Raw genomic sequence first — 23,999 nt, 5'->3', positions numbered from 1 at the left:
TCCAAACTTTGCAACCCCCATCTTCTGTCTTGCTGCTTGACTCGGCTACCAGCGGACAGCCCTCATCCTCAGACCCGCAACAAGACACAAGACTGGGGCGATGTCGGCGTTAATGTGAACAAGCCAAGACCCAGCAGCAACCGTGCCTAGAGGTTGAGGGAACTGTATCGAGGAGCCGCTGGTCTTGCATGATTCGATTCATGGCTTTCTGGAGCGACAACGCCTGTCGAGCGCTCCGCATGCTCGGGGTATCAAATGGCCCGATCAGCTCAAGCGCCCGATGCCCTTGCTGCCCACCCGCCTCTTGGCTTCAGCCCAGCAGGGGTCAATCGAGACCCGCCACGCCATTGGGCTCTTTGTGCGTACTCTGTACATGATATCAGACAGCCTCAACCAGGTGAGACAGGACGGACCGCTGGAGGCAAGTGGACGCTGGCATCTGGGAGTTGGTCAAGGTACGCCCCATTGCTTGATATGGCATTTGATACTCGCAAGAAATAAGCAAAAGGGCGTTCCTCCCCTGATTTTGACTGATGTTAAATCTGCCCGAGTCGATCAATGCGTGAAGTGAGTTGGAAGAGATCCAAGAGATGCAAGATCTCCCGGTTGACCTGCGATCTCTGTTCATGGGGATGTGAGCGGGCATCTCCCCCGGAAGCATGCAGCTAGCAGTAGCCGTGTGTCAGAGCTGGTTGATAGTCCGTGCCATTTCGATGCCCATCCCGCGCTGTCGCCTTGTCTTGGCCTTGCTTCCCCAGGTGCCGTCATGGGGCCGTCTCCAAGCTGTGCCTCTTCCCCCCAACGCACGGCTCAACCAGGTGATTGGTTCGCAGGGCTGCTTGTCCGAGGGAGCGCCTGAGACACAGCTTGAGCATCCGCATAATGATATCCAACGACGCCATTCCCGTTGGAGTGAGGACGTCAGCGATGGCGCGGGTCAGATGCGATTGAGCGGCTTGCGAGACACCAATCATTGATACCATGGGGCATCTGTGAGTAATTCCGGACCAAGTTGCCAGGTAGTAGTACGTTCTCTTTTTGGGTTTCTCTCCTTTTCTCTCCTCTTCTGTTTTTTCCTTTTCTTTTTTTTTTTTTTCCTTTCTTTCTTTCTTTTTTTTTTTCTTTTAAATTTCTTTTTCTTGTTTCGCCCCCCTCTCCTTGCATGCGTCTTGTCAAGCTGGCGGCAGTTGGCCCGGGGTCACAAGTGCCCTCCCTGCATAGTGCCCCCGGTCTAGCTCTTCAACTTGAGGGCCAGTCCAGGTGAGAGAACATTTGGTATTGATCAATAGGCAGAGACGTACGAGTTACGGCCCCGTCAGGCTACTCAACTTATTGCCCGAACCACTATTCATGGACGGGGGTAGAACTCGAATGCGGTACGAACGCAGGCCTCGTGGACCATCAGAATAGCTTGCATGGGGCTTCAGTGCTCCGAATATGGCGACGTTATCTCGGCTGTCCACTCTGAGTACAATGTAGAGGTCTAAAGTCGGAAAAGAAAGACAGGATTTGCACACGAGGGAGCCGCGTGTGCTGGAACCGGCCTGGTGGTACACATCCTTTGGTGGCTGACAATAATAGCAAGTCTTGATAGCTGTCTAAGCCACTGTGATGCCCCGAGTGGAGGTTGCCCAGAGCAATACTGCGTCCAGCGGGTTACTCAAGACAAGCAATGGAGGGGGACCGGAACTTCATCCTGAGGGGACCTCTCGTAAAGACGGATGTCCAGCGCCCTGGTCGTCGTATTTTCGTTTGCGTCCTGATGAGGAACCGTAATAGATTGTTGTTGCAAGAGTTTCGGCCAACAAAAGCTCCAGCAGTCGAGCACGCAGGGTGGCCAGTGGAGCGTAGGATATCGTAATGACCTGAACCGAGACTGACGGCGGCGCTGACGGCGGAGCATTGGCATTGTCAAACATGTCGAGAAGCGACGAGGGAATATTGGCCTGGTAGAGATACATCCAGCCCATGTAGGCCTCCTCGCCTTTCACTTCACTTTTGCCCTTGGAGTAGAATGTGGACAGAACCTGAGACTGTGAGTTTGTCTGCGTTAGTCCAATGACGTGAAAGCGTACGAGAGAATATGGGTCGAGAAACGTACAAAGACCATTCCCTTGACGGCCTCCTCCTTGGAGTTGACTTCCCGAAAATGTCTCCTTTTCTGCTGTGCGACGCCAATGAGGAGTGCGACAATGTATGGGTCGTACAATGGCTCAGACGGACTGATTTTCCTCCACTTCTTGTTGTAGAGACGCAGAACGGGGGGATTGTAATGCCTGGAACGATAGCCTATGGTTTCCTTTCTCAAGAGCTCAATGTGGCTGCGGTCAATGAAGCCAGCGACGGGTCGTCGATACTCGAGCGTCTCCTGGTCGTCGCCCCGAAGGCAGAGACTGACACACTCCATCCTCTTGGCCACACAGCCGTTGAAGTAAAGCCTGATGGAATCACTGATGGGAACGCCGTAAGGTGAGACTGTTAGCAAGTCGATGAACGGCAAAGAAGCATGGAGAGGAGGACGAACTATGCAATCAGGGGGCATCCGTCTCTGGTGAGAAGCAGCCGGATGCCCTGTTCCCTGAGCGGAGCTTTGTAGTAATAGCGGAAGAAGTCCTCCAAGTGAGGCGTGCCACTGCGCTCTTCCGAGTAGTCTGCTTCCGTCATTGAGTATGTAGCAGCCGTCATGGGCTCGGGAAGCGGTTTGTCAAAGGAGCACTGCAGGAGCTCGAGGTGGCGGCCGGTCCATCGGAGGGGGGTCACGAGAATCTCTTCCCTGCAGTAACGGCGGGCAATTCCGTAGAGGGAGAGAGAAGCCTGGGCCGAGGACTCTGAAGCTGAAGGTGAGGAAGAGGATGAAGATGCTGGAGCCGGGGTCGCGGAAAAAGAAGAACAAGGTAATGAAGAGAGGGATGGTGTTGGCGAGAGAGAGGATGAAGAAGCCATGGAGGAGGTTCTCGTGATGTCAGTCGTATAGGACTGAGCAGATATTGCTTGTATGTCCATGACAGGGCAATTCTGATCTTGCCCTGCTCTGGAATGAGATGTATAATCGAGTAGTAGAATTCGTCGTCGTCCTTGCCCTGTACGTGGTAGGTAAGGTAGATGAGAAGAAGGGAGAGAGAAGTGAAGAGAGAATCGAGACAAGGAGGCAAAAGGCGATAAGATGAAAGCTGCAAAAGGAAAAGACGGAAAGCACAAAAAAAACGTGACCCAACGATTCGGATGTGCCTGCAAGTTACTCGTATTGTCTCAAGAGACGGGGGAAAAAAAAAGCAAAGAACGAACCTGAGCTGGAGCCGGGACTGCCATGGAGGAAAGAGGTACATCTGGGATGTACTACAGACCGCCAGGGTCAGGTACAGGGGCAGGTACAGGAACAAAGCATCTACCGGTACCAGCCGTCTGGGCCGCTTCGACCGGGCATCCGCTAGAGCCGATCAACTCTCCATCTCCTTGGATCGCTGCAACTGTAGCCGATACGTAATTCGGAGCACAGTCCATACCTGCGCCCTGGGCGGGCAGGCGATTTTGAGCAGTCAGAGCCCATTCCATTGATCCCGGCGCTACTGTACAGTTGGCCTGCAGGCGGTTGGTAGGCAATGAGGTACCTACTTAGTAGGTAACGTACATGATGAGAACAAGGCTCGCTGAGATCCGGGAGCGGGATCGACAGGAATGACAGTACCTGACATTGATGCAACACCCGCAATTTGCTCCGAACCCGCATGATGATGTACGTGTAATTCTGACGCAGTCCCCGTCGATCGTGCAGAAGTGGCAATCTGTGTGAGCGAAAGAGGACGAAATGCCCCATCAATGTCTACCTAAAGGGCAGATGACATGAATTGATTTTGGAAGACACTCAAAAGATTCACAAAAGAGGAAAAGAGAGGAGGGGAGAAAAAACGACCGTCAGTAAGGTAGGTACGACAAGACATGCATGTCAAGCATACCTCACCTTATCATGCAAGGTATGACTCCTCCACTGGGGAACTCGCCAAGTCGTACTGTTTAATACAGTCTGCCGCTTCATCACTCGCAATGTGCCAGGAGGTATAAACGAGCATCACCGTCGCACCTCCGCACTCCAGACCCTCGCCCTCCGCGCAGAGACATGCGTCAGTCTCTCCCTGCCTGTCCATCTCAGACAGCTAGCCAGAAGCAACGAGACACGGCTCACGGGCATCCGAGCAGAGTTGATAAGACCCTGATGGCGAGAAGTCACTGGCCAGCGGCCAGGAAACCACTTGATCTCCCCAACCCCTCCATTGCATATTGAGACTCGAAGATGGTATAATCATGTTTATTAGGTCCTACCAAGTACAGAATGCCTGCATAATCCCTCCGCATCCAGCCATTTCCCGTATTAGTCCAAGCCCAACGTCCAACCGTAAAACCAGTAGCCAAACAACAACACAGTCCAGTTCATGGACAAAAGCCTCAAATCTAACGCAGAGAGACGCAGCTCCCAGATTGACCACAAGGAAACAAATAAACAACCCAAAGTCGAAAGTCAAATCAGGACCCGAACCACGCTCCACAAGGCACCGCTGGGCTGCGCAGCTCTGCCGCTCCCCTCGGATAGTGCTCTACATCCTCCCAAAGGGCGCCCCAAAGTTGCTCGTGGACTTGAACTTGATGGGAACATCAGCCTCCGCGCCTTTGGCATCGTCGCTGTACTCATCGTCATCATCGTCGTTTGATTTGACATCTTGCATCTTGAGGGGAAATGCGGGCTGCTCAGTCTTGACGCAGGCTTCTTGTTCCTTTGCAAAGATTTCTCCCAAGTAGATGCGTATCTGGTCACTTCCGTTGTCTTCGTTCGACAGGGGGTTCGAGGTATTCAAGCCCTCAGGACGCGGGGCACCATCTGGATCTAGACGGCGAATATCAAGACGCCCGCCTCGCATAGCTGACACCGGTGCTGGCATTTTGATCGGAGGCTGCACCGCCCTGGGGAGGGCATCCACTCCCTGGCTGATGGGCTCGAGTTTCTCGTTCAGAGCGGCCAGGAAACTTTCATCCTCAGCAGCGTCGTTCTGAATCATCAGGGGTCCCTCGAGCGGCACGTCGCCTGAACCCTCGGAGGCGGAACTGACAGACTCCGCCATCGCCACATCGCCGACCATGGCCGGCTTGCCCTCCGGCGGGGAGGAAGGGGTAAGCGGGATTGGGCTGCCCTGGTTGTGGCGCACAAGAGGTGAACGAGGAGGAGTGTTCCCGGCGTGCATCTTGAGTCGCCGCACCTCCTCTTTGTCTCTGCCTCCGCCTTCTTCTTCTCCTTCTTCTTCTTCTTCATCATCATCATCATCATTGTCGTCGGACAGGTTGTTGACAATGCAGTACTCCTGGGACAAGCTTCGCTGCCTCTTGGACGGAGGGGCTCCCTCCATGGTACCCTCTGCAAAGGTAGTCCTTCGGATGGTGTCCGCCCTGAGAGAGATGCCGTCAAGTCCCGCATCGACCTCGTTGACGTCGATGACGGAAAGCCGCCGCTTGGGGCTTCTCATGAGAGTGGGCGAAGCCGGACGGAACGGAATGGGTGAGTCCGAGCGGAGCAGCTTGGGCGAAGCCGGACAGAACGGAGCGGGTGACTCCAAATGGGCCAGGTCGGGCGAAGCCGGACAGTAAGTGCTGGGTGAGTCCGAACGGGCCAGGTTGGGCGAAGCCGGACAGTAAGTCATGGGTGAGTCCGAACGGGCCGGGGTGGGTGACGCCGAATAGAGCGGAAAGACGGGGCTGCTGATGCGGCTCCCGTACTCAGGTTGCGGAGACATGGGCACGCATCGCTCGGATGGCAATTCTATCCGCGCTGAACCCAGAGACGCCAAGGTGGCCGCGGGCGGCGGCGGGCTGCGGGATGTGGCGCGTGTTGGTGCCTGGACGGGCCACGACGATCTTGCGAAGGGGGTGGACGACGAGGTCGGGTCAGTCCACGCGCTCCATGACGAGCGATAGCCCCGGCCGCCGTTGTGTCCGCTGGGTCTGCCACCTTGGCCGCTGCCGGCGAGCTCAAAGGGGTTGGTGAAGATGGGCTGAACGTTGCCGTGGTGGACAGTGGTTCCCTCAACTCCACGCTGAGCCTGGTCGGGGGCATTTCTGGGCTCGGACAAGGCATCCCTGAGCCTGGAATTGTCCTCTTCCAGCTTCAGGTTCTCAACCCAGAGCTTCCTGTGATCCTCACAGAGCTGCAGGTGCCCGTCCTCGAGTCCCTTGATGGTGTTGCGTAGGGCGGTGATCTCGGACTGTAGTCTGTTCCTTTCCTCATCCCACCCTTGGCGGTAGTGGTCCAGTATGATCCTGCCCTCCTGTCTGACCAGGTCTTCCACCCGGCTCCGATACGCTTCGAGGCGGGTGCGTTCAGCGTCCCAGACTGCGTTGATGGAAGCCTGCTGTTGGGCCAATTGCTGCTGGAAGCACATGGCTTGCGGACCACTGGTGCAGATGGAGCAGCGGCATTCTGGGCCGTCGTGGCCGGCACCCTGCGGTCCAAAGAATGACGGCAACTCCCGGCTAGGCCACCCACCGAACGGAGCGGAGGATCGAGGGTCGGATGCGCGGTGGCCAGGTGCAGAGGGGCTCATCAAGTCGGGGACCGGCAGAGCGGGCGTGTGGCCGCGATTGAGCGGCTGAATGAATGCACCGTCGTATTCCTGAATGGTGAAGGAATCCGAGTGCCGGCCTGCGGAAAGAAACGGTGCGATTGTAGACGCCAATGGAGGCAAGCTGCCCGCGTCGAGGAGAGGCATGTCGTGGCTCACGGCAGGGGCTTTGCCTTTGCCCTTGACATCCCCGTTGCCATTGGAAGGGCCGGGGGCAGGGCCATTCATGGTGCTGCCGCCGGTGCCACTCATGGAACTTTTGCCGGGGGTGCGGTGATTGCCATTGGCATTGGAAGACAGACAGTACGCAGCGGAAGATAGACGGAACGCAGCGGCTCCGGAGGGAGCAAAGGCGACCGGATATTCCCAGAGAGAGGAGCGGCTTTCCCTCTTGAACTGCGAGGTGGAGCTCTCTGCCCTCGCGTGCGAATCCCAGAGACCAGATCGGCGAGACATGATGAATGATACGAGATGTGTAGTGATTCTGGTGCTAGCTGTTTGACGTAGAGATACCGATGTGAAGCAGAGAGCGAGCTTTCAGGTGACTGGCGCGGGATTGACGTTCTGGTAAGAAATTGAGGATGCGTAACGATTGAGCGAGATGAGAACGAAGATGAAGTGAGTGAGAAAGAGATGGAGAGAGAGAGAGAGAGAGAGAGAGACGGGTGACGAGACAAATGCGGCGTGGCCGGTATATAAGTAATGGCAAACAAGTGTCAACAAGGAGGAGGAAGCCCTCCGCGAGGATACTTTGAGGCTAATCCTAGACAATCCCGGGTTGGCTTGGTATGAGTCGTAAACGGCAAGCCAACGAGGTGTCTTAATCGGAAGCTTAATTGATAAACAGGGCTGAACGAGTGGCGTCGCCAGTTGAGAGAGGATCCCAGGCTTTGCCAGATGTAGGGGGGCCAGACAGTAGCGATGCCGTGGTGGCGGCGTTGTGTTGATGCTCGCCTATTTCGTCGTCCCCGACGAGAGCTTCAATGCCCGTGATGCGTGGTCGATATGATCGATGGTAGGGCAGCGTGGTGAAGACAACTCTGGCCTCTGTCTGTCTGTCTGTCTGTCTGTCTGTCTGTCTGTCTGTCTGCCTGCCTGCCTGCCTGTCTGGGGTTGTGTGTGTAAGGGATCCGCGTCCGTGAGGTCTTTTTTTCCAGCCCGTGTCTGCGGGAGATGTATAACTGTTGGGAGGCAAATGTGTGTATGCCGCGATATGGATCCCGATGCTTAGCTTGAAAGCAGTTCAGGCGTGTGTGTAAGTGCGTAGAGCATGTAACAGTGACCAGAGTTGTTCGAGTAGCCGAGAGGAGCAGGGACGCGATATGACGCAGAAGATGTAGGCCGGGATGCAGAAACAGCGCAAGTTACAAAGCAGTACCGCAGGACGAAAAAAATAATAATAATAAAAGACGCAGATGAAAGGCGCTGAAGAAGGCACTGAAGCACAAAGACAGGGCCGATGCAACCCTGAAGCCCCCGATACTTGGTCTTCTTGCCGAATTGCTGCTGTGGTCCAGTAGGTTCAAGGCTTTCGGCCGCGCGAGGCACGAAGGACAAGATGGGCAAGGTATGGGTTGGGACGGAGCGGGTGGATCGGGCAGACGAAGAACAGGCGAATGCTTATTTCGACATGCTAGACAAAGGGACCGTCGGCTTGTAGCAGCAGAGCAAGCGAGGTGAAGCCAGGCTGAGTCGAGGTGAGGTTGAAGTGGTTTATGGTTGGGGCCAATGCCGATAAGGCACCTACTTTAGTTCGAGGTTGGCAGTAGGTGGAGCAGTTTGCAAGTGACGCACACACACACACAAAAAGCGGCGTGGAAAGAGATGCTGAAGCTGCCGTGACGCGACGAGGGCAGTTTGCGACAGGAATCGACCTCTCGACGCTTTCTTTATATAGCGGTGAATCCAACGTGACGAGGTGCCTCTCTTGGAGTGTCTGTCTGGACAGAGCAGGCCAGACTGAAACCAGAGCAAGAAAAGCAAATCTCGACGACGGCCGGTGGCTAGCTGGACTGGACGCTGGGCTGGACAGCCGGGCCTCACAAAGATCCGAGACATACTACACTAAAGCGTCCCTCAGAGACAACGGAAAAAAACAAAGCGAGAGCCAGCAAAAGGTGCAAGCCGTCACCGAAAGCGGCACGAGGCGAGGCTAGACGGCGCCATCAGAACAAGACGGGCAGCGCAGAAGAGCGTGCGCCCAAGTGTTGATACAGGTGCTCTTATTGAGAGTTTGTGCAGGCAAATTCCGCATTTTTTTTTTTTTTTTTTTTTTTTTTNGCGCAAGACGCAGCGAAAAGCGATCACCGCAACCAAACCACGCGGATGGAGGCCCCCCAAAATGATGGAAATTTCCCGTGCATACAGTACCTTACCTTGCTTGTGCCAACACAATATCTTTTTGGGGGGGGGCGTTCAAAGACGGCAGGTAACAATCACCTATTTCGACCTCGTTTTCGCTCTCTGATTCAACCACCATCCATCCATCATCTCTGCCAAGTCATTATCATCATCTTGGGTAGGTAGTATCAGCATCAACCCACAGCGCGCGGAAAATCTAGGCGCAAGAACAATTAGACGCGATGCGGAACAGGCCCGATGCCGTGAGATGCAAGTCTCAGCAAGCAGGTTTTTCTAAAATAAGCAACCCTAACCTCACTTTTCAAACGAATAAGCTCAATCTCTCTCCCCTTTGCCCGGTAGAGCGCACGCCTTCAAACACTTCCTTCTTACAAACAACCTTCTTCTTCTTGTGCGACTGACTCCAGAATTCTTCTACACCCCTTCTAAGAACCTACATGAATTCAATATCCGCCCCAGCCTTCGTTCCACACTATCAAGCGCGCAGCCGCAGCCGCAGCCGCAGCCGCCGCTTCGTCTTCCCCTTCTTCTTTTTTTTTTTTTTTTTTTTTCTGCCTTTTTCTGCCTCTTTTTGCTGCCTTTGCTGCCTTTGCTGCCTTTGCTGCCTTTTCTGCCTTTTCCCTCTGCCGCCTCATAAAACCACTCGGAAAAGGGTTCAGCCTCTTTCAAATTCGTTATTGGTGGCTTGGCCCCCAAGTTACCGGATCCAGATAGTACAGCTGATAAGGTACGGGCCGGAGGTACCGACTCGAACCGCGATGGAGCCACAGACTTCAATCTAGAATCTCTCTCTCTCTCTCTCTTTTTCCCCCTCTCGCTCTCTGCTTTTGGCTTCCATACATATCCTGGCTGTATGGTATGCTCTTTTCAGGCCAATCAGGTGTCCATACAATATGAACGCAGCTCACTGTAGTTTTGTCGTCAGAGTTACCGATAATGGCTCGGTTCAGTTCAATCATCCAGAGAGCATCTGTCGAGCACCGCTCCTCGACTCTGTTCCCCATCCCATCTGACCTCTTTGCTTTCTGTGCGTTGACTGTGACTCAAGTCCGAGCGGCGGTGTGCTACAGCCAAAGTCAGAGCACATGCAAATGCAAACGCAAATGCAGAGCCTTTCCCTCCCTGCCTTACCTACCCCGGCAGTACACGGTGACTCTCGTCTACCATGCGGAGTATACTTGTGCCATCGACGAGTAGGCATCAAGTGGCGTACGAAGTATGCATCGCTTTGAGCATAGGTGGACTAAGCATCATCGGCTGCAGGAAACCTGTTTGTACACTTACATGCAAGAGAGACATGCAAGCTCCTCCGGGCAGAGTGCTCGAGGCCCAGACCTTGATCCACTCGTCCAGACTTCCATATCCCTGCTGCTCGAGTCCTGCTCATGGCTCAGCTACTGCGGCCTATTCAACACCGACACACGCCCGTAGTAATATGGACGTTGCTGGGCTAGTCTCGTGTGGCCGTCTGGTTGATTCACGCGCAACGGTACCTTGCCGGCAAGTAGATTGGCCTGCGGCCTGGAATTCCGCCGTAACGCCCCCCGATGTGATGTGATATATGATGACTGTGAGCCCGTCTCGGCCTTCATTTCCCCTGCCTGTGCTACTTGTACATTTGCAGGAGAGCACCCCCAATTGATGTTGTACCATGCACAGTTGACCTTGGGGCCAGCCCGGCGCTTAGCCTTAGCTTCCGCCGCAAGGACCTGGGAAACCAACAGGTCGCAGATCATACGTCGAGGCGATCGTAGCGGTCTTGATGAACCCTTGAGCGTTGCATGGGTAGAAGCTCGGGGGGCCTTGAGACCTGGGGGTTCTTCGGACAAGACTTGAGAGGATGCCGGCGGTCCAGTGCCTGTGTGTCTCTGTCTCATTCTGATCGCGGCATGCTATTGGCACCGTCAAGTATCATTGTCAACCGATGTCGATGACCAGCAGAGTCTCATTGGTTCTGCATGGAGCCCGATACGAAGATCGGTGCTCTCGACTGTCTTTGTAGGAGAGGCCTTTGACCAGTCTGAATTCCTCCCTAGGGCTAACCGACCTTCGCGTGGAACCCGTGCTCGAATAGGATAGATACGGATAGACTGACTGACAGTCATTCGTGCGCAGTAAGCTTTGGTGTATGCCTTAATGGAAGAGAGATATGGCTGGCCCAGCTTATCGATGGATCAGAGCCGCTTCCTCATGCTCCGAATTCCCCTCAACGTGTCGTTCCCAAGCGTACACTCGCTGCACAGTTCAAGTCCCCATCAGAGTGTTGCTCAGGCACACTAGACGTTTCCAAACCCTCTTGCAAGGCTGTCCAACGGCGTCAAAGTCACAAGAACACAAAGAGGAGAAACTTCTGGTGCCCGATTAGCACGCCCCTGGAGAAAACAAATCTTGCCCCATGAGCAAAGCGCTTCTTGCAGGCTCGACGTGATCTCCCGGATAAGAATTGCCGCGCTGTCTTCATTCCTGCTTACTCTCCTCTCCTCTCCGATGTACTTCGTAAAGCACGTCTCGTTGTTCACCGTTCCTATGCTTTTCTCTCGTGTCGTACGTATATGGAGCGGCGCTGCCAAGGTGTGGGGTATGCACCAACTACGCCGCTTCGTACCACATCTTGTGTATGGAGCAGCGGCGAAGCTCGACGGAATAGCCCGTGTCAGATGTAGTACTGGTATACACTGTACTCCGGGACAAAGTGTTTCTATTCTTGTCGAATGACACCTTGTGGACCGGGAAGCCTTCGCTGAACCCGGTATATTAGGTGGGAAGCAGCTCCAGCAACTTGGACGTCGCTGGCAGCTTCTGATCTGATCGCGCCTCTCCCCCTGACGTCGACCCACGTTCGCGTTGTTAAGTGTCCATCCTCTAAATACTTCTGTACATGAGACCGGGAATCAGCGGAACGCTGTAGCAAAGGATGTGTGCTCTCGGAGCACGATACCCACCCATGTCATTGACCTCAGTCATGTCCTTCAGCTGTGGCGTACACCCTTGCTTCCAGGAAGAGAAAACGTGGGCAGAAGAAGGAAAGAGTCGCAAGTAAAGAGAGGCCACTGGGTAGTTGAGCCCCCAGTGCCCAGCTCCAAGGTCCAGGCTCTCGTATCCGCCCCCGACATTCAAGGCTGTCGCTCAATTAGGCCGATCCGGGCTCGAGCAATATATTGTTTGCTCATCGTTCCCCTCGTCTGCTGCCTCTCGATGATTTGTTGCCTCTCGTTGATTAGCCGCGCGCTCCTCTGACGGGTCTCATTCATCGCCTCCTGGCTGCACGGAGACATAGAGGCTTGCAGGAAGTTGACCATCAAGTCCAGTAATAGGTTCGAATACGAATGGCTGAGGCTGGAATGAGCGCAGTTTGCATCTGTCGGTGTGGAAAGAAAGCCTCGTTGCCTGTCCAGTCGTAGAGATCCATGGCATTTCGGTAGTTGAGGGAGCACAATAACGTGTCCCTGGAACTCAAAGACTGCTGCCACGATATCATCGGCCAACGTATCTTGTGTTTGCCATATTCTTGGCTGCTCCGAGTGTATGAGACATGACTTCTTGAGAGATGATAATGATGATACGGCCAAAACGTGAGTTGTTGTCCAGGACTGTCCGGCAGAGGGGCCACACCAGAGTAGATGTGTCATATACTGCAGCCTGCAGTTCCATTCAAGGTACCCATACATGATTCCTTTGCCAGCCTGGGCTACTTGAAAGCGACCTGTGCCCTCGCAGCAGGTTGTGTGGAATTCGCCTTGGCAGAAGAGGGTTCTGGCGCGATCGAGGGAACGGGACATTGCATTAACTGGTGTCATCGCGAGATTGATGAGTAAGTTGCGAACTGGCAAGACGACATCGCTCCGCTCCCAGGGCAAAGAATTCCGGCGTCGAAAAGAGACCATGTCCCTGGGGTGTTTCTCGAAAAGAGGGCATTCTAGGCGCAGGTGCTGCAGCCGTCGCAAAGTTTGTGGCGACAACTGGGGCATTAAGCAAATGAAGAAGCGACTTCCTGCTGTCTTGTGTAACAGCAGATTTGCTGTGCCCAGTGTCCGAATGCCACTTTGCAAGAGCAATAAGATGAGACCGGCTTGAACCGGGGGTGTTGCTGTTACTTGACGGAGGGGTCCCTCCTACTGCTGCAGTGCTGGTCCTGCATGGCCAACGTTGTCTCGCATCATGCGAGAAGATTGCGCTCCTCACTGCGCAAGGAGAGGCAATGTCGTATAGGTAGGTAGGTAGGTAGGTAGTGTTGTTGCCTCTGTGCTACGGCCACCATTCACATATCCAATAGCACCATCTCGCAATTGCCCGGCTCGATGCCATCAGCCGCAGCGGTCGGCTCGTAGGATCAGACAGCAAGAGCTCAACGATGGAACCGGGATGTAGCCCATGAACAGGGCCAGATGGAAACCGGATTATGGGGCCGACCAGGTCGCCAGCGCATGATTGTTTGCCTTTCATGGCCTGAACCACGGCTCTTACTGTGTCGCAGCCCCCTAGGTTGTCCCGTCGTTAGCGTATGAAGTATGTAATAGTAGCAATAAGAGCTCGCAACCAAGGTAGACCAGTGATAATCGTGAACTGCAGCAGTGTGGCGGACCGTGAGCATTTGATGCCTGAAAAATCCACAGACCGGTATGTAATTCACGCAAATACAGCATCGCAAGTCAAACTTGTTTCAAACGACAGCCGGAGCCAAAAGAACGAGACAATGCGCTTCGTTCCCCAGACGTTCCGCAACAGCCCTCTGTCAGACTCCCAGTGCGAGCCATCCTGATCGTCTCCATAATGAACGGTTTAAGCGATGAGTGCAGCAACTTGGTACCCATCCCATGCAACCCTACCGAGCAGCCGAGAAGCCTTGAAATAATGTATCAATACCTCCTTCATACGCGTTGCTCAGCATACTATAGAGAAATTGATTGCTCGATTTTCAGCTTCCCAGCTTCACAGGCTAGCGAAGGGGCGGCAAAAAGAAGAAAAAAATGAGAAGAGGACCGGGGAATTGTGGCTGTTGTCTAGGCAGGAGACAAGCCAAAGCTGCCCCGGCCTTGAGCGCCTGGCGAGCATTTGCTCTTTCTTTGGACGACAGTATTTCTTTCCTCCCTGCTCCAGTGCCTCGCAGACCGGTCAACGCGTGCCAGTGGAACCAGATGCACAACGTCCGCCCGAATGCAACGCCAGCGTCGATGTGCTGCGATGGATGATGCTGTGAGATGCGAGTGCAAGCGTCCTGAGGCCCAAGAACGAGGCCTAGGAGCTGTCAAGATGCATGAGGCCCTGACCTTGTCCTACACAGAGCAAGGATATCGGAGAGGTTGATGTTTCTGGCTTCGAGCAATGCACGTGCAAGGAGCCACGTCCTTTCGCTTAGGTAGCAAACAAACACTGCTGCGCGATTGCAGCCAGACTCTGGGGCCTGATTCGGACAGAGACGCAGGAGGTGGCATCCAGTGAAGCAGGCAACGTCAGGGTCAAGGCTGGTGCGGAGTCGAGGGCAGTCGAGTGGGCCAGCGCAGCAGGGCAAAACCAGACACAGCATCGAGAGCCATTGCCAAAGCTGGCGGTTTGCTTCGTCTGACAAAGCAAGAAGAAGGATCAAGATATAAAGAGCAAGTACCGGTAGGGTGGTACCCAGTATCAGCAGCAACTCTCTCTCCCTCGATTGAACACTTGCTTGTCATTCTTCGTTCTTCCACGTTGTCGTTCTCAACACCGGGTTCACCTGTTGCTCGTCCACAGTGGGCATCCATCATTTTCGCATCTTCGCCATTTCCATCTTCTTCACCAGCCTTGGTCTCCCTGCCTATCTTGAGTAAAAGAGCAAGGAGTTCCTCCTGGTCTCACTTTTTGATCGTCCGTGCTTGAAGGCGGTCCCTAATTCGGAGAAAGGAAGCTCTGCTGATTCTGAAACGAGAGACAGACCAACCCCCCCCCCCCCTTCCGCGAAGATGTCAGCCAGCGATACTCAATTACCCCCTCCACGGAGGAACACCATGTTTCCATGTGACCAGTGTCCGGTAGCATACGGCGATCGGATGCACTTGGAACGTCACCGCCAGATACATGCTGAGCAAGCCGAGCACACACAGCAGACGGAACAGGCCACTGTTGAGCGAGCCAAAGACGAGCGAGCCAGTCTTGGACGACATCGCAACGTCTGTCACTTTTGCCAGGGTAGGTTCGCGACCAGTGAAGTCCTCAAGAGGCATGTGGATGCCTACCATTCTGTCGACGGCAACCCAGGAAACACTTGTCAGCGCTGTCTACGCTATAAGCTCAGGTGCGATGGCTCCTCTCCATGTGGGCGGTGCAAGGCCGACGAGAAAGCCGCGTTCTGTATGTTCGTGCCTCCCGAGATCATGTCGGCTCCGGCCCCGGCCCCGGCCTCGGCTCCACGCCCTGCGTCGGACTCTATGTTGCCCACTGCTGCACCGACAGATGCACATACTGCTGCATCTCCGCAGCAGCAGGCACAGACTCAACGAGCATCGTCAGCTAGACCAGCGTCGCCAGATGCGGTATCGGCCTTGCAGGGCCACGCCCGCCAACTTTCAGCGCCTGACCTTCCTTCTGCTGATTCGCACACGACAGGCGCGGCTAGCCCGACGGATAGTACTCTCAGCCTTGCCCCCAGGCTACCCGCCCCCGGAGAGGTCGATATCCGGGCTGGTAGCCTTGGCTGGTTGGACTTCAAACTCTCTTGCATCAGATCGCGGGACGCTGACAACAACTCGGCCTCTGGCTCACCCCTCGGCGCAACCCAAGGTTCTTCACTGCAAGCTGGCGGCACGGGTGCTCAGGAAAGGTTTGGCGGCTGTAGTCTGACGTATGGTTCCCTGGTGATGGCGCTTGACAGCCTGGACCTTCTCTTCAGGGCGCCATGCATCCCCCTGGTAGCGGGCTTGTCGGGGGCTCAGGTCAAGTTGCTACCAGGAATCGAATTGCTGAGGCAGCTCGTCAACAACTTCTTGCTCAAGTGGCAAAAGGTGCAGCCGATTTTCCACGTCGCCACATGGAAGTTTGTCAAGAGCCCGATAGCGCTGCTTGGAGCCATGGCTTGTATTGGCGCTCTCTTGGATGAGGACGACGAAACGGCCCACCAGGCGCATATAATAAGCTCGCGATGTGTTGCTGTGCTCAACGTCATGGTGAGTGCAGGCGGTTCGGCTAGTCCTCTGGAGATGGCCATTACTGACTCTGGCTAGGCCGTCATTCCTCCTGAGAAGGGTCCGGATGTCAGGTTCCTGGCTGCTGTGTGTCTTCACCAGACATACTTGCTTGGGTCTGGGGACGACAACGTCTACCACCATGTTGACAGGATCCGCGCATTTCTGATTGCCAGTCTGCGAAGCCTGGGGATGTTGGGTTCTGGCAATGATGACGAGAGTGGAACAGATCCAGGGCTTGAGACGGTCGCCCAGCCAGTGCAGGCCGAATGGACTGCTTGGATTGCCTATGAGCAGGCAATCCGAACGACGTGGGCTGTATTCGAATACGACTGCAGCGTTGCCCTCTTCACCAACCGCCCTTGTGTCATGGAGCTGGAGGATTTGCCTTCGAGGTTCCCGTGTGCCGATGAGTTATACGAAGCTCCAGATGCCCAGTCTTGGGCTGAGCTCCGATCACGATTACCCAATCGCGCACAAGGGCCGCTGGTGTCCGCTGTCGTGGCTGCCTCGGCAGGCAGAACGTCGCCGCTGTCTAGAGACGTCTCCCCTTGGACCAGGCGATTGTGCACCCAGATTTTCGAGAGGATTCTTAGAGGATTCGGGAGGCGAGCTCAGCAGGAAAGCACAGTTGCGGCCTGTCGACACATTGGCCTCGACGTCGCCTCTGTTTGCATGGAGAACACGGCGAGGGTGATTTGGGCCATCAGCTTCCTGGCCAAGTCGATACCTGGGGATGAGACCACAGTGCCGCTGTCCACGTCGGACCTTGTCAACTTCTGGTAACTCCCTCCGTTCCGCCGTCCAAGCAGTCTGTCTTGTCCAGCAGTTCGCTAACATGCTCCGCAGCTCGACGAAAATGATCCGCCATTACGCTCAGTTGTCTCTGTACACTGATGTCATGGATTTGATAACATACATCGCCCGTGTAGCCGCTTCGCCGTCGTCGCCCAACTCTCGCACATCCTTGCGATGGGCGCAGCAAAAGCTCATTGACCATTTCGCAGTGGATCCCACCAAGTCTCGGCAGTATATCTGGCACGCGGGTCAGATGATCAGGATAGCAAAGATTTATGCCGTCTTTGCGCCGTGCGACAATCTGCGCATCTTCTCAGCATATCTCGCCATCATTGCGTTTGCGAAATATGGCCCGTCGTCTCTGAGAGACGTGGATGGGGTCGAGCCATTTCAGGCGGACGCGTGGCCGTTCAGTGATGCAGAGGTCGAACGGTGGCTGCAAACTGGCGGCCCTGCGCGAATCGGGTCTTGCCATCGCATCCAGGTCGGATGCTCAACCGACCAAATCATGCAAGATGCGTTCCAACTGCTTTACCGCCTTGAGAATTGGGGGATCGCTGAGAGGTTCTTCAAGATCTTGGTCCACTTCAACGAACTCGACGTGCTTGATGGCTAGAGGCAAAGGAGGCGCGTTGAGCTGAGGTCTCGGCAACCTTGGTTGGAACGGTGGGTGGGCATAAGATATGCTGCTTGTCGAGTTTGCTAAATATTGTCAGATCTGATTATCTTTAGAAAGACGGTCTGACTATGTGCTCCTAATGGTTTTTGCGAGTTGAAGTGACAGTAATTCAGGAAGGCAGGGTGAATGGAAGCATCAACTGTTGTCAACACTCCAAGGGGTGATCAGATTGTGCATATATTACTTACTGGCTCATCTCTCTTGCAAAATTTGGGTAGATAGATTGTTCTCTGGAACACATCCTTTGGTGTGGAAGATTACTCGGCTGTTGCGAACGGCTGGCTCTCGAAAGGGCGGATGTGATGCTTCTGCTAAACAAGCTTCCTCTGACCAGAGAGAAGAGGCTCTCTGTCACCGATACTCCAATCCATCTTCAGCCTTATTGTTAGATCACGTGGCGAGAACGGAATGGCAAGGCTGGGTAATGGCTGATAGCGCCCGATCATGGTTCCCTACACAGAAGATGGCCAGGAACAGCTGCCGAGAGGACTAGGTAGCCATCAACATTGTACTTGCGGCAGATATACATGACCAAAGCTCAAGACTCACGACGATGATGGAAGCATCAGGATTTGTCTCTTTTTTTTTTTCCAAGAAAAAGACAAAGATCCAAATCCGCCGCTCGTAAGAGCTTCGACTGGATTGGCAAAAGTGCAGGTTGATGGTGTCACGTTGATTCCCGTCTTGGTGTCAGAGGATCGTGGCTCGTCATCAGGCACCACGATAACGGCAGCACTTTTCTGTCTGGCTGCATCTTGGGAGGGCTGATTGAGATAATACAAGAGTCAAGCTTGGGAAAAGAGGAGAGAATATTTGCAGGGAGCACAAAGTGAAGACATGGCAGGAGCGTGCTGTTTGTGCGTCAGGTGACTACACGTGATACGTACCTTACGAGGGAAGTTTCGGGGACGTGTTTTTGTACGCTCAGGGAAGGAGCTTCGGGTGAAGAATTGGAGATGCATGAGTCGGCCATGATGTCCATATGACAAGGGGTAGGAGGAGCAGGATCGAACACGTTGAATATGAGACCATGTGCGGATCAGTCTGGTATTCTTTGATGAAGGAAGTCAGCGTTGGTTGGGAGATTGCGCTGATTAACCGCAACATACAGCTACCACGCCTACCTGACCTACTAGGGCAATATATAGCAATGAGCTGATTCAAACGACGGGAATGGCTGTCTCTGCTGCTTCGTAGGTGGAATCTCCGTCGTCGAGATCGGTAGTCAACAGCTCGCGTTTGTCCTCAACCAGCCTCCAAGTGCGTACCTAGCCATAGCAAGCAAGCAAGCAAAAAGAATGAAGAGAAATCGGCACCAAACTTGTGTGGAAAGACGCCAATGTCTGTTTTCGTCGACGGTAGCCCGAATTGATTGGCTGAGCAGGCCTCGGTGGGCAAGCGGGTCGCAAGGGTCACCCGCACTCTGATTGGCTGTGGCGCTCCATTAGCGCATGACTCGGCGCAGACCAAATCAACTCCACCAAAAAAAGGTGTGAAAAAGCTGTCAAACTTTGACAAAAAAATGGACGCTCGTTGTCTCAATCTTTTGATATAGGAAGAGCCCGATGCGGGGGTCGAACCCGCAACCTTGAGATTATTCAGAACGTGTTCCTCATAAGAGTCTCACGCTCTACCGATTGAGCTAACCGGGCACTCGAGACGCCCGTTGTCTGTTGAAGGACATAGACGGTATTTGGCGTTATATGGAGCCTGTGATGCCCTCAACACGGTTCGCCAGAGATTCAACCTCACCTACCCTACGATCAAGTAAAGCAATGATTATCTCTCCCTTCTTTTCCATTCATTCTTCCAAAACGGATTTGAACCATATTATTTTTGTTTTCTCGATGCCTTGATGCTATGTTTCACGGTCTGGAGGCGGCAAGTACGGTATGCTGTTCTGACGACATCCAACCGATGACCTGTTCTTCAAGACTGTTTTGGCCACATTCTCAGCTTCAAATCTCTACATGACTAGTCCAGTTTTTATCCGGCTATCCGGGTCCTTACACACTTTTCGAATCTTCTCTTTCTTCATCATCCTATTGGCTCACATCGTGACTGGATATGGAGACCTCAACCAGGCCATGCCACGGCCGCACCAGAACCCCTATGCGAAGAACACAGCTGGGTACAACATCAGATGCCTGACCAAGCATCGCGTGGTACTTCCTCCCAAGACCTGATTTCCACAGCATGGGAACAAAGGGGAACGAACAATATGATTTTGGGATTCAACCATCTACGATATGTTCAGAAGGCAGGAAAACAAAAGGTGGAGGCAAGCTACCTAGTAGTATTCTCCCCATCCTTGTCTCTCAAAGGCCCTGTACCTACTTAGGTACCTTACCACTGCTGGCCGCCCTATCTGAAACGCCTTCTTTACGAACATGAACATCATAGGACACTCGCCCTTTGGTCGAGAAATCTGTTGGTTTGGAAATCCCCGTGATGAGAGACCAGCAGGATGCAGTCCCTTCTGTTCGCCCCTGAAACTAGACGTTGCAACAACTGCACATGACTCACGGATAAATAGACCCCTTCTTCCAATCAGCAAGAAGCAAATGGAACTCTTACACTTGGTTCCTTGGAGTTCGTGCGTCGCTAGATGTTGCTTGGCAGCGCAATGCATCGTCAACCACCCAGGTTGTGAATCCTTCCGTCCCCCCCAGAGGACTAGCGGCTGGATTTACGGCGGCACCTAGGCCCCAGATGGGACGATATGGGGGATCGGAAATGAGCCGGCGACTTCATCGCCCCAAGGGATTTGGCAGGCTAGCAAAGGGCCCTTGGCTGCCAAGAATGGTGCTGCGAGTATATAGGCGTCGACGTTGCCGTCCAAAGCCAGCCCTTTTCCCTCTACTCGACCCATCCGTTCGTTGCCTTGTTTCCGACCAAGCCATTCATTCAAAGCTGTTGCTTCTGCCAAGCCATTCGTTTATAACCTGTCTCCGAGTAATCACCGGATAAAGAGAAACTCTCACCGCCAATACCAAGATGCGTCAGTACATCGGTGCCTCTCTGCTGTCCCTCCTCATGGGCGCAAACCTCGTCCTTGCCGCCTGCGAGCACTACAGCTACACGGCCTGCGACGATGGCATTGTCCACTGGTACGATCTGAACGATGGCCAGATCTGCGACCCCAAGAACTGCGGTGGTGGCCGAGCTGGTCCTTTCCGCACCGACGTGCCGGGTTGCCCCCGGTACTCGGGCACGATCCTCAGCGAGCCCATCTCGTACCTCTCGTGCTTCACTCCCTCAAACGCCGTTCCAGTGACAACTTCGACTGCTGCCGGCGGTGCTGAAACGACCGCCGACGTCGTGACCACAAGCGCCGCCTCAACCTCCGACGCTGGAAGGACGTCTCAGGAGCCGGCCAGCGAGACCAGCGCTGTCGAGTCAACTGTCGCCCCCGGCAAACCATCTACTTTGGTCACGACTGCTGCCTCTTCCCCTGCTTCTGCTTCGACCAAGACTCCCATTACGAGCCCGGCAACTCTCTCGACCAAGAGCCAAGCCACCCACGCAGCTTCGAACACAACCAGTGCCGCTGCTTCAACGACGTCGACTACCAACGCTGGAAATACCATGGGTGCCTCATTGCTGGCCGTGGCTGGAGTTGCTATCGGGGCTTTTGCTATGCTGTAGGAGAAAGGAGGCTGTTATCCAGTAGAGAGGCCATGGCTGTCGTAATACAAATCTAATCGAAGTCTGTTGAGATTGTGCTTCCCAAATGCGCGTGATGATGACTTGCCCATCTTCTGACACCTTCATCGAGTCGTCATTGCTTTGCTCTAGGTTGGCAGCCATGGCGGGCGCGAGCATGAGAAGCTGCCTCGGATCTGCCCAGCGTGACCTGGCATTGCAGAGGAACAGCGATGCCTTGCGTCTTGAGAACTGCAGTATGTGCAAGCTGTGAACAAGTGCAAGATAAGTGCTAGGTAGCTGCGGCATGGATGAAAGGTCATGTTGAGTCAAGTGATGGGAAAATTTTGCGCCGCGCCGCCTTCACCCAGCATAGCAAAACTTGTAACCCACGAAAAAATAGAATAGTAACTGCGAAGATAATTCCAAAACCGGGTCAAATTCACAAGCATGGCCGATTCTTCTTCACACCCAGGGCAAGCCCCAGTTTGCAATGAAAAAAAGGAAAAACACGCCTGTCAGACGTCCATCAACACCCACCCTGCCCGCGTGCCACGAAGGCAAACAACAGACAGGGTCGAGATCATCAAGAGAAAGACAACTCTCTATACAGCAGCTGCACGAGGCAACCACCGCCATCCTTGCGGACAGAGCGAGAGGACCGGAAGTATTCACTCTTGGGTGCTGAGGATATGCAATCATCAACCAGGGTGGATTCGATGGCTCTTTTGGGAACCAAAGCGAGAGACGAATACTATAGAAATGATTCTCCTGTAGAAAAGAAAAAGACATGGTTAGCAGCTGCTGCGAAGCCATAGAGGCCCAAATATAGGGGTGCACATACTGAAGTATTGTCGACGTGAAGAAGAAAAGAAGAAAAAAATTCAAAGGAGCGGCGAGCTGGACGGAAATTTATAGAGAGCCTGCAGAGCTGCGCGGGCGGTGAGCCGAAATTTTGTTTGACCGCCTACTTTTTGTGCGGCAGAAGAAAAAAAAAGTGTTCCCCACCCAGCAAGACGGGCACCAAGTCGAAAAGATGAAAACTCTTTGCGAGCTTCTGGCAGCGGGGCGTCGGAGCATATGGACGCAGTAGCAATCAACAAGTCTCTTATTGGAGTATTGGAGCCGAGTATCTTATTGGAATCGGTTATTCAATCGGTTCTCAAGGTCATGGCGAACGGACTGCTGCATTGCATCTCTGCCTCCGGAACATCTACATACATACCATGGCGTCGTACAAGCTGTGACTGATGAAGCGCGGGCAGCGTACAATAGACGTGGACGACCTGTTGAAGCCAATCGACGAGATAAAGCTACCCCCCCATCTTCTTCATCTCCCGATACCGTCCCTTGATTCATTTTCACATTGTAACTGTTTATTTAGCTGGGAGGTCTACACCACCAGCCGACCCCTTGCCATAAGCCACAACAGCTAGAGACCCCCAAGCAACCATCGTACATGCAGCTTCCCTCCCCTAAGCATATCTCGAATCAACAATTGTATGAGTAATCGCTGAAAATACCGCTGCCGAAAGCTGACAACGTAAGCCAAAGAACACAGAGTTGTGATCCAATCCAACGCTTCGGGCGCGGCAAGATCAAGCTTATTCGGTAGGTCAGCAAGCCGACATTTCCGCTCCACTTCCGAATGCCTCATGCGGCAACATCTCGAGTCTCGGATACATTAGCCGGAAGAAGGATTGCCAGGGATCCAGACAAATAGGTCAGTCGATGACTGGTGCGGCGGTGTCTTCCATGAGCCAGCTGGCTGCGGTTACTCTACACCGCGTCTTATGATTTTCTTACATGCTTTCAGCCTTCCTTTTTTGACTCGACTGCTGGAACATTCGAGGTGAATGTCTTCTTGATCCAAGTTAAAATAAGGAGGTGGTGAGTCTCTCATGTGCTTTGGCAGATGAAAGCCATGTAATTGACAGTCCATCAACGCGTCTAGGCCACTCTCTTCTCCAGCACCAACTTCGAGGGCGCCTCCTACGCCATCAGCGGCCCTGACGACGTCCTCGGCAAATGCACGCCCGTAGCTGACTTGTAAGGCTTTATGCTTGCTCTTCTTTCATGTTCCCATGGTGCTTCTTTCATCGTGGCTAACCAGAGTCATCGTTGTCTAGCCCTGTCGTGCAGTCCATCAAGGTGGCTGCTGGCCACGCCTGTCTTCTCTACAAGTAAGCCCATCACTTCGAAGACATCCGTCGATGTAAGAGGATTGCTCACATTGTCTCTCCCAGCACCCCTGACTGCGCTGTTCCTTTCGCCGCTTACGACCGGCACACCGCTGCCACCATTGTCAACGACGCCTTTACCGCTTTCGAGTGCGTTGTCGCCATCAACTAAACTGTGGGTTTGGTGTTGATCTGTGTGAACTTGTCCACATGCTGTGTAAATGCGAACTCAGGTCAAATGTGTGAGAAAGACTTGGCCTGTAAAATGGAAGAAGATATAAGTCATTGAGTCCATCGAGCTGTTTTCCCTCATGTCGTGTTATGCTCAATTATGAGCAGGACCGACTGCCAGAGTTCGTGTATAGAAAAACCCGCATCCAACCATCGATGTTGCTTTCATTCAACTTCATGTCTGCGAATTCCAAACAACACGCCCTTCTCTATGTCGAACTATGCGACACTTACACCTAGACTTCTGCTTTGAGATTAAGTTGGGATTAGCAGCGAACTCCCGTCTGTGCCGATACCACCTAGCACGTTTAGGCGTCTTGTCCTGCTTGAGATGCCAACAGCGGCCCATGAT

General features: G+C 53.8%; 8 protein-coding genes across 8 annotated transcripts; 3 read left to right on the top strand and 5 right to left on the bottom strand.

Annotated features, from left to right (window-relative positions):
- Positions 1 to 1,691: 1,691 nt before the first annotated feature.
- CCMA1212_004742 (uncharacterized protein) lies at positions 1,692 to 3,031 on the bottom strand (the record flags this gene model as incomplete). Its single annotated transcript, XM_073702034.1, has 3 exons — positions 2,525 to 3,031; positions 2,102 to 2,450; positions 1,692 to 2,033 (listed from the first exon to the last, which is right to left on the bottom strand). Exons 1-3 carry the CDS (start codon positions 3,001 to 3,003, stop codon positions 1,692 to 1,694), a joined length of 1,170 nt encoding a protein of 389 aa, XP_073559678.1. The 5' UTR covers positions 3,004 to 3,031.
- Positions 3,032 to 4,589: 1,558 nt separating this feature from the next.
- Positions 4,590 to 7,058, bottom strand: CCMA1212_004741 (uncharacterized protein; the record flags this gene model as incomplete). Its single annotated transcript, XM_073702033.1, has 1 exon — positions 4,590 to 7,058. The coding sequence occupies one exon, from the start codon at positions 7,056 to 7,058 to the stop codon at positions 4,590 to 4,592; it is 2,469 nt and encodes an 822-aa protein (XP_073559679.1).
- Positions 7,059 to 10,006: 2,948 nt separating this feature from the next.
- Positions 10,007 to 10,840, bottom strand: CCMA1212_004740 (uncharacterized protein; the record flags this gene model as incomplete). Its single annotated transcript, XM_073702032.1, has 3 exons — positions 10,007 to 10,027; positions 10,248 to 10,342; positions 10,387 to 10,840. The coding sequence occupies 3 exons, from the start codon at positions 10,838 to 10,840 to the stop codon at positions 10,007 to 10,009; spliced, it is 570 nt and encodes a 189-aa protein (XP_073559680.1).
- An 821-nt stretch (positions 10,841 to 11,661) lies between these two features.
- Positions 11,662 to 11,927, bottom strand: CCMA1212_004739 (uncharacterized protein; the record flags this gene model as incomplete). Its single annotated transcript, XM_073702031.1, has 2 exons — positions 11,662 to 11,865; positions 11,919 to 11,927. The coding sequence occupies 2 exons, from the start codon at positions 11,925 to 11,927 to the stop codon at positions 11,662 to 11,664; spliced, it is 213 nt and encodes a 70-aa protein (XP_073559446.1).
- Positions 11,928 to 13,308: 1,381 nt separating this feature from the next.
- CCMA1212_004738 (uncharacterized protein) lies at positions 13,309 to 13,554 on the bottom strand (the record flags this gene model as incomplete). The annotated part of the gene is made up of 1 exon (XM_073702030.1): positions 13,309 to 13,554. The coding sequence occupies one exon, from the start codon at positions 13,552 to 13,554 to the stop codon at positions 13,309 to 13,311; it is 246 nt and encodes an 81-aa protein (XP_073559445.1).
- A 1,342-nt stretch (positions 13,555 to 14,896) lies between these two features.
- On the top strand, positions 14,897 to 17,528 carry CCMA1212_004736 (uncharacterized protein; the record flags this gene model as incomplete). The annotated part of the gene is made up of 3 exons (XM_073702029.1): positions 14,897 to 16,096; positions 16,154 to 16,896; positions 16,964 to 17,528. 3 exons carry the CDS (start codon positions 14,897 to 14,899, stop codon positions 17,526 to 17,528), a joined length of 2,508 nt encoding a protein of 835 aa, XP_073559439.1.
- A 3,060-nt stretch (positions 17,529 to 20,588) lies between these two features.
- On the top strand, positions 20,589 to 21,239 carry CCMA1212_004734 (uncharacterized protein; the record flags this gene model as incomplete). The annotated part of the gene is made up of 1 exon (XM_073702028.1): positions 20,589 to 21,239. The coding sequence occupies one exon, from the start codon at positions 20,589 to 20,591 to the stop codon at positions 21,237 to 21,239; it is 651 nt and encodes a 216-aa protein (XP_073559440.1).
- A 490-nt stretch (positions 21,240 to 21,729) lies between these two features.
- Positions 21,730 to 21,924, top strand: CCMA1212_004733 (uncharacterized protein; the record flags this gene model as incomplete). The annotated part of the gene is made up of 1 exon (XM_073702027.1): positions 21,730 to 21,924. The coding sequence occupies one exon, from the start codon at positions 21,730 to 21,732 to the stop codon at positions 21,922 to 21,924; it is 195 nt and encodes a 64-aa protein (XP_073559442.1).
- Positions 21,925 to 23,999: the final 2,075 nt, after the last annotated feature.

The sequence above is a fragment of the Trichoderma ghanense genome (genome assembly GCF_004382785.1).
Source record: "Trichoderma ghanense strain CCMA-1212 chromosome Unknown scaffold_4, whole genome shotgun sequence".
Lineage (NCBI taxonomy): Eukaryota > Fungi > Ascomycota > Sordariomycetes > Hypocreales > Hypocreaceae > Trichoderma > Trichoderma ghanense.
The sequence above is the reverse complement of the archived record's forward strand: the minus strand, read 5'-3'. Positions and strand labels throughout refer to the sequence as shown.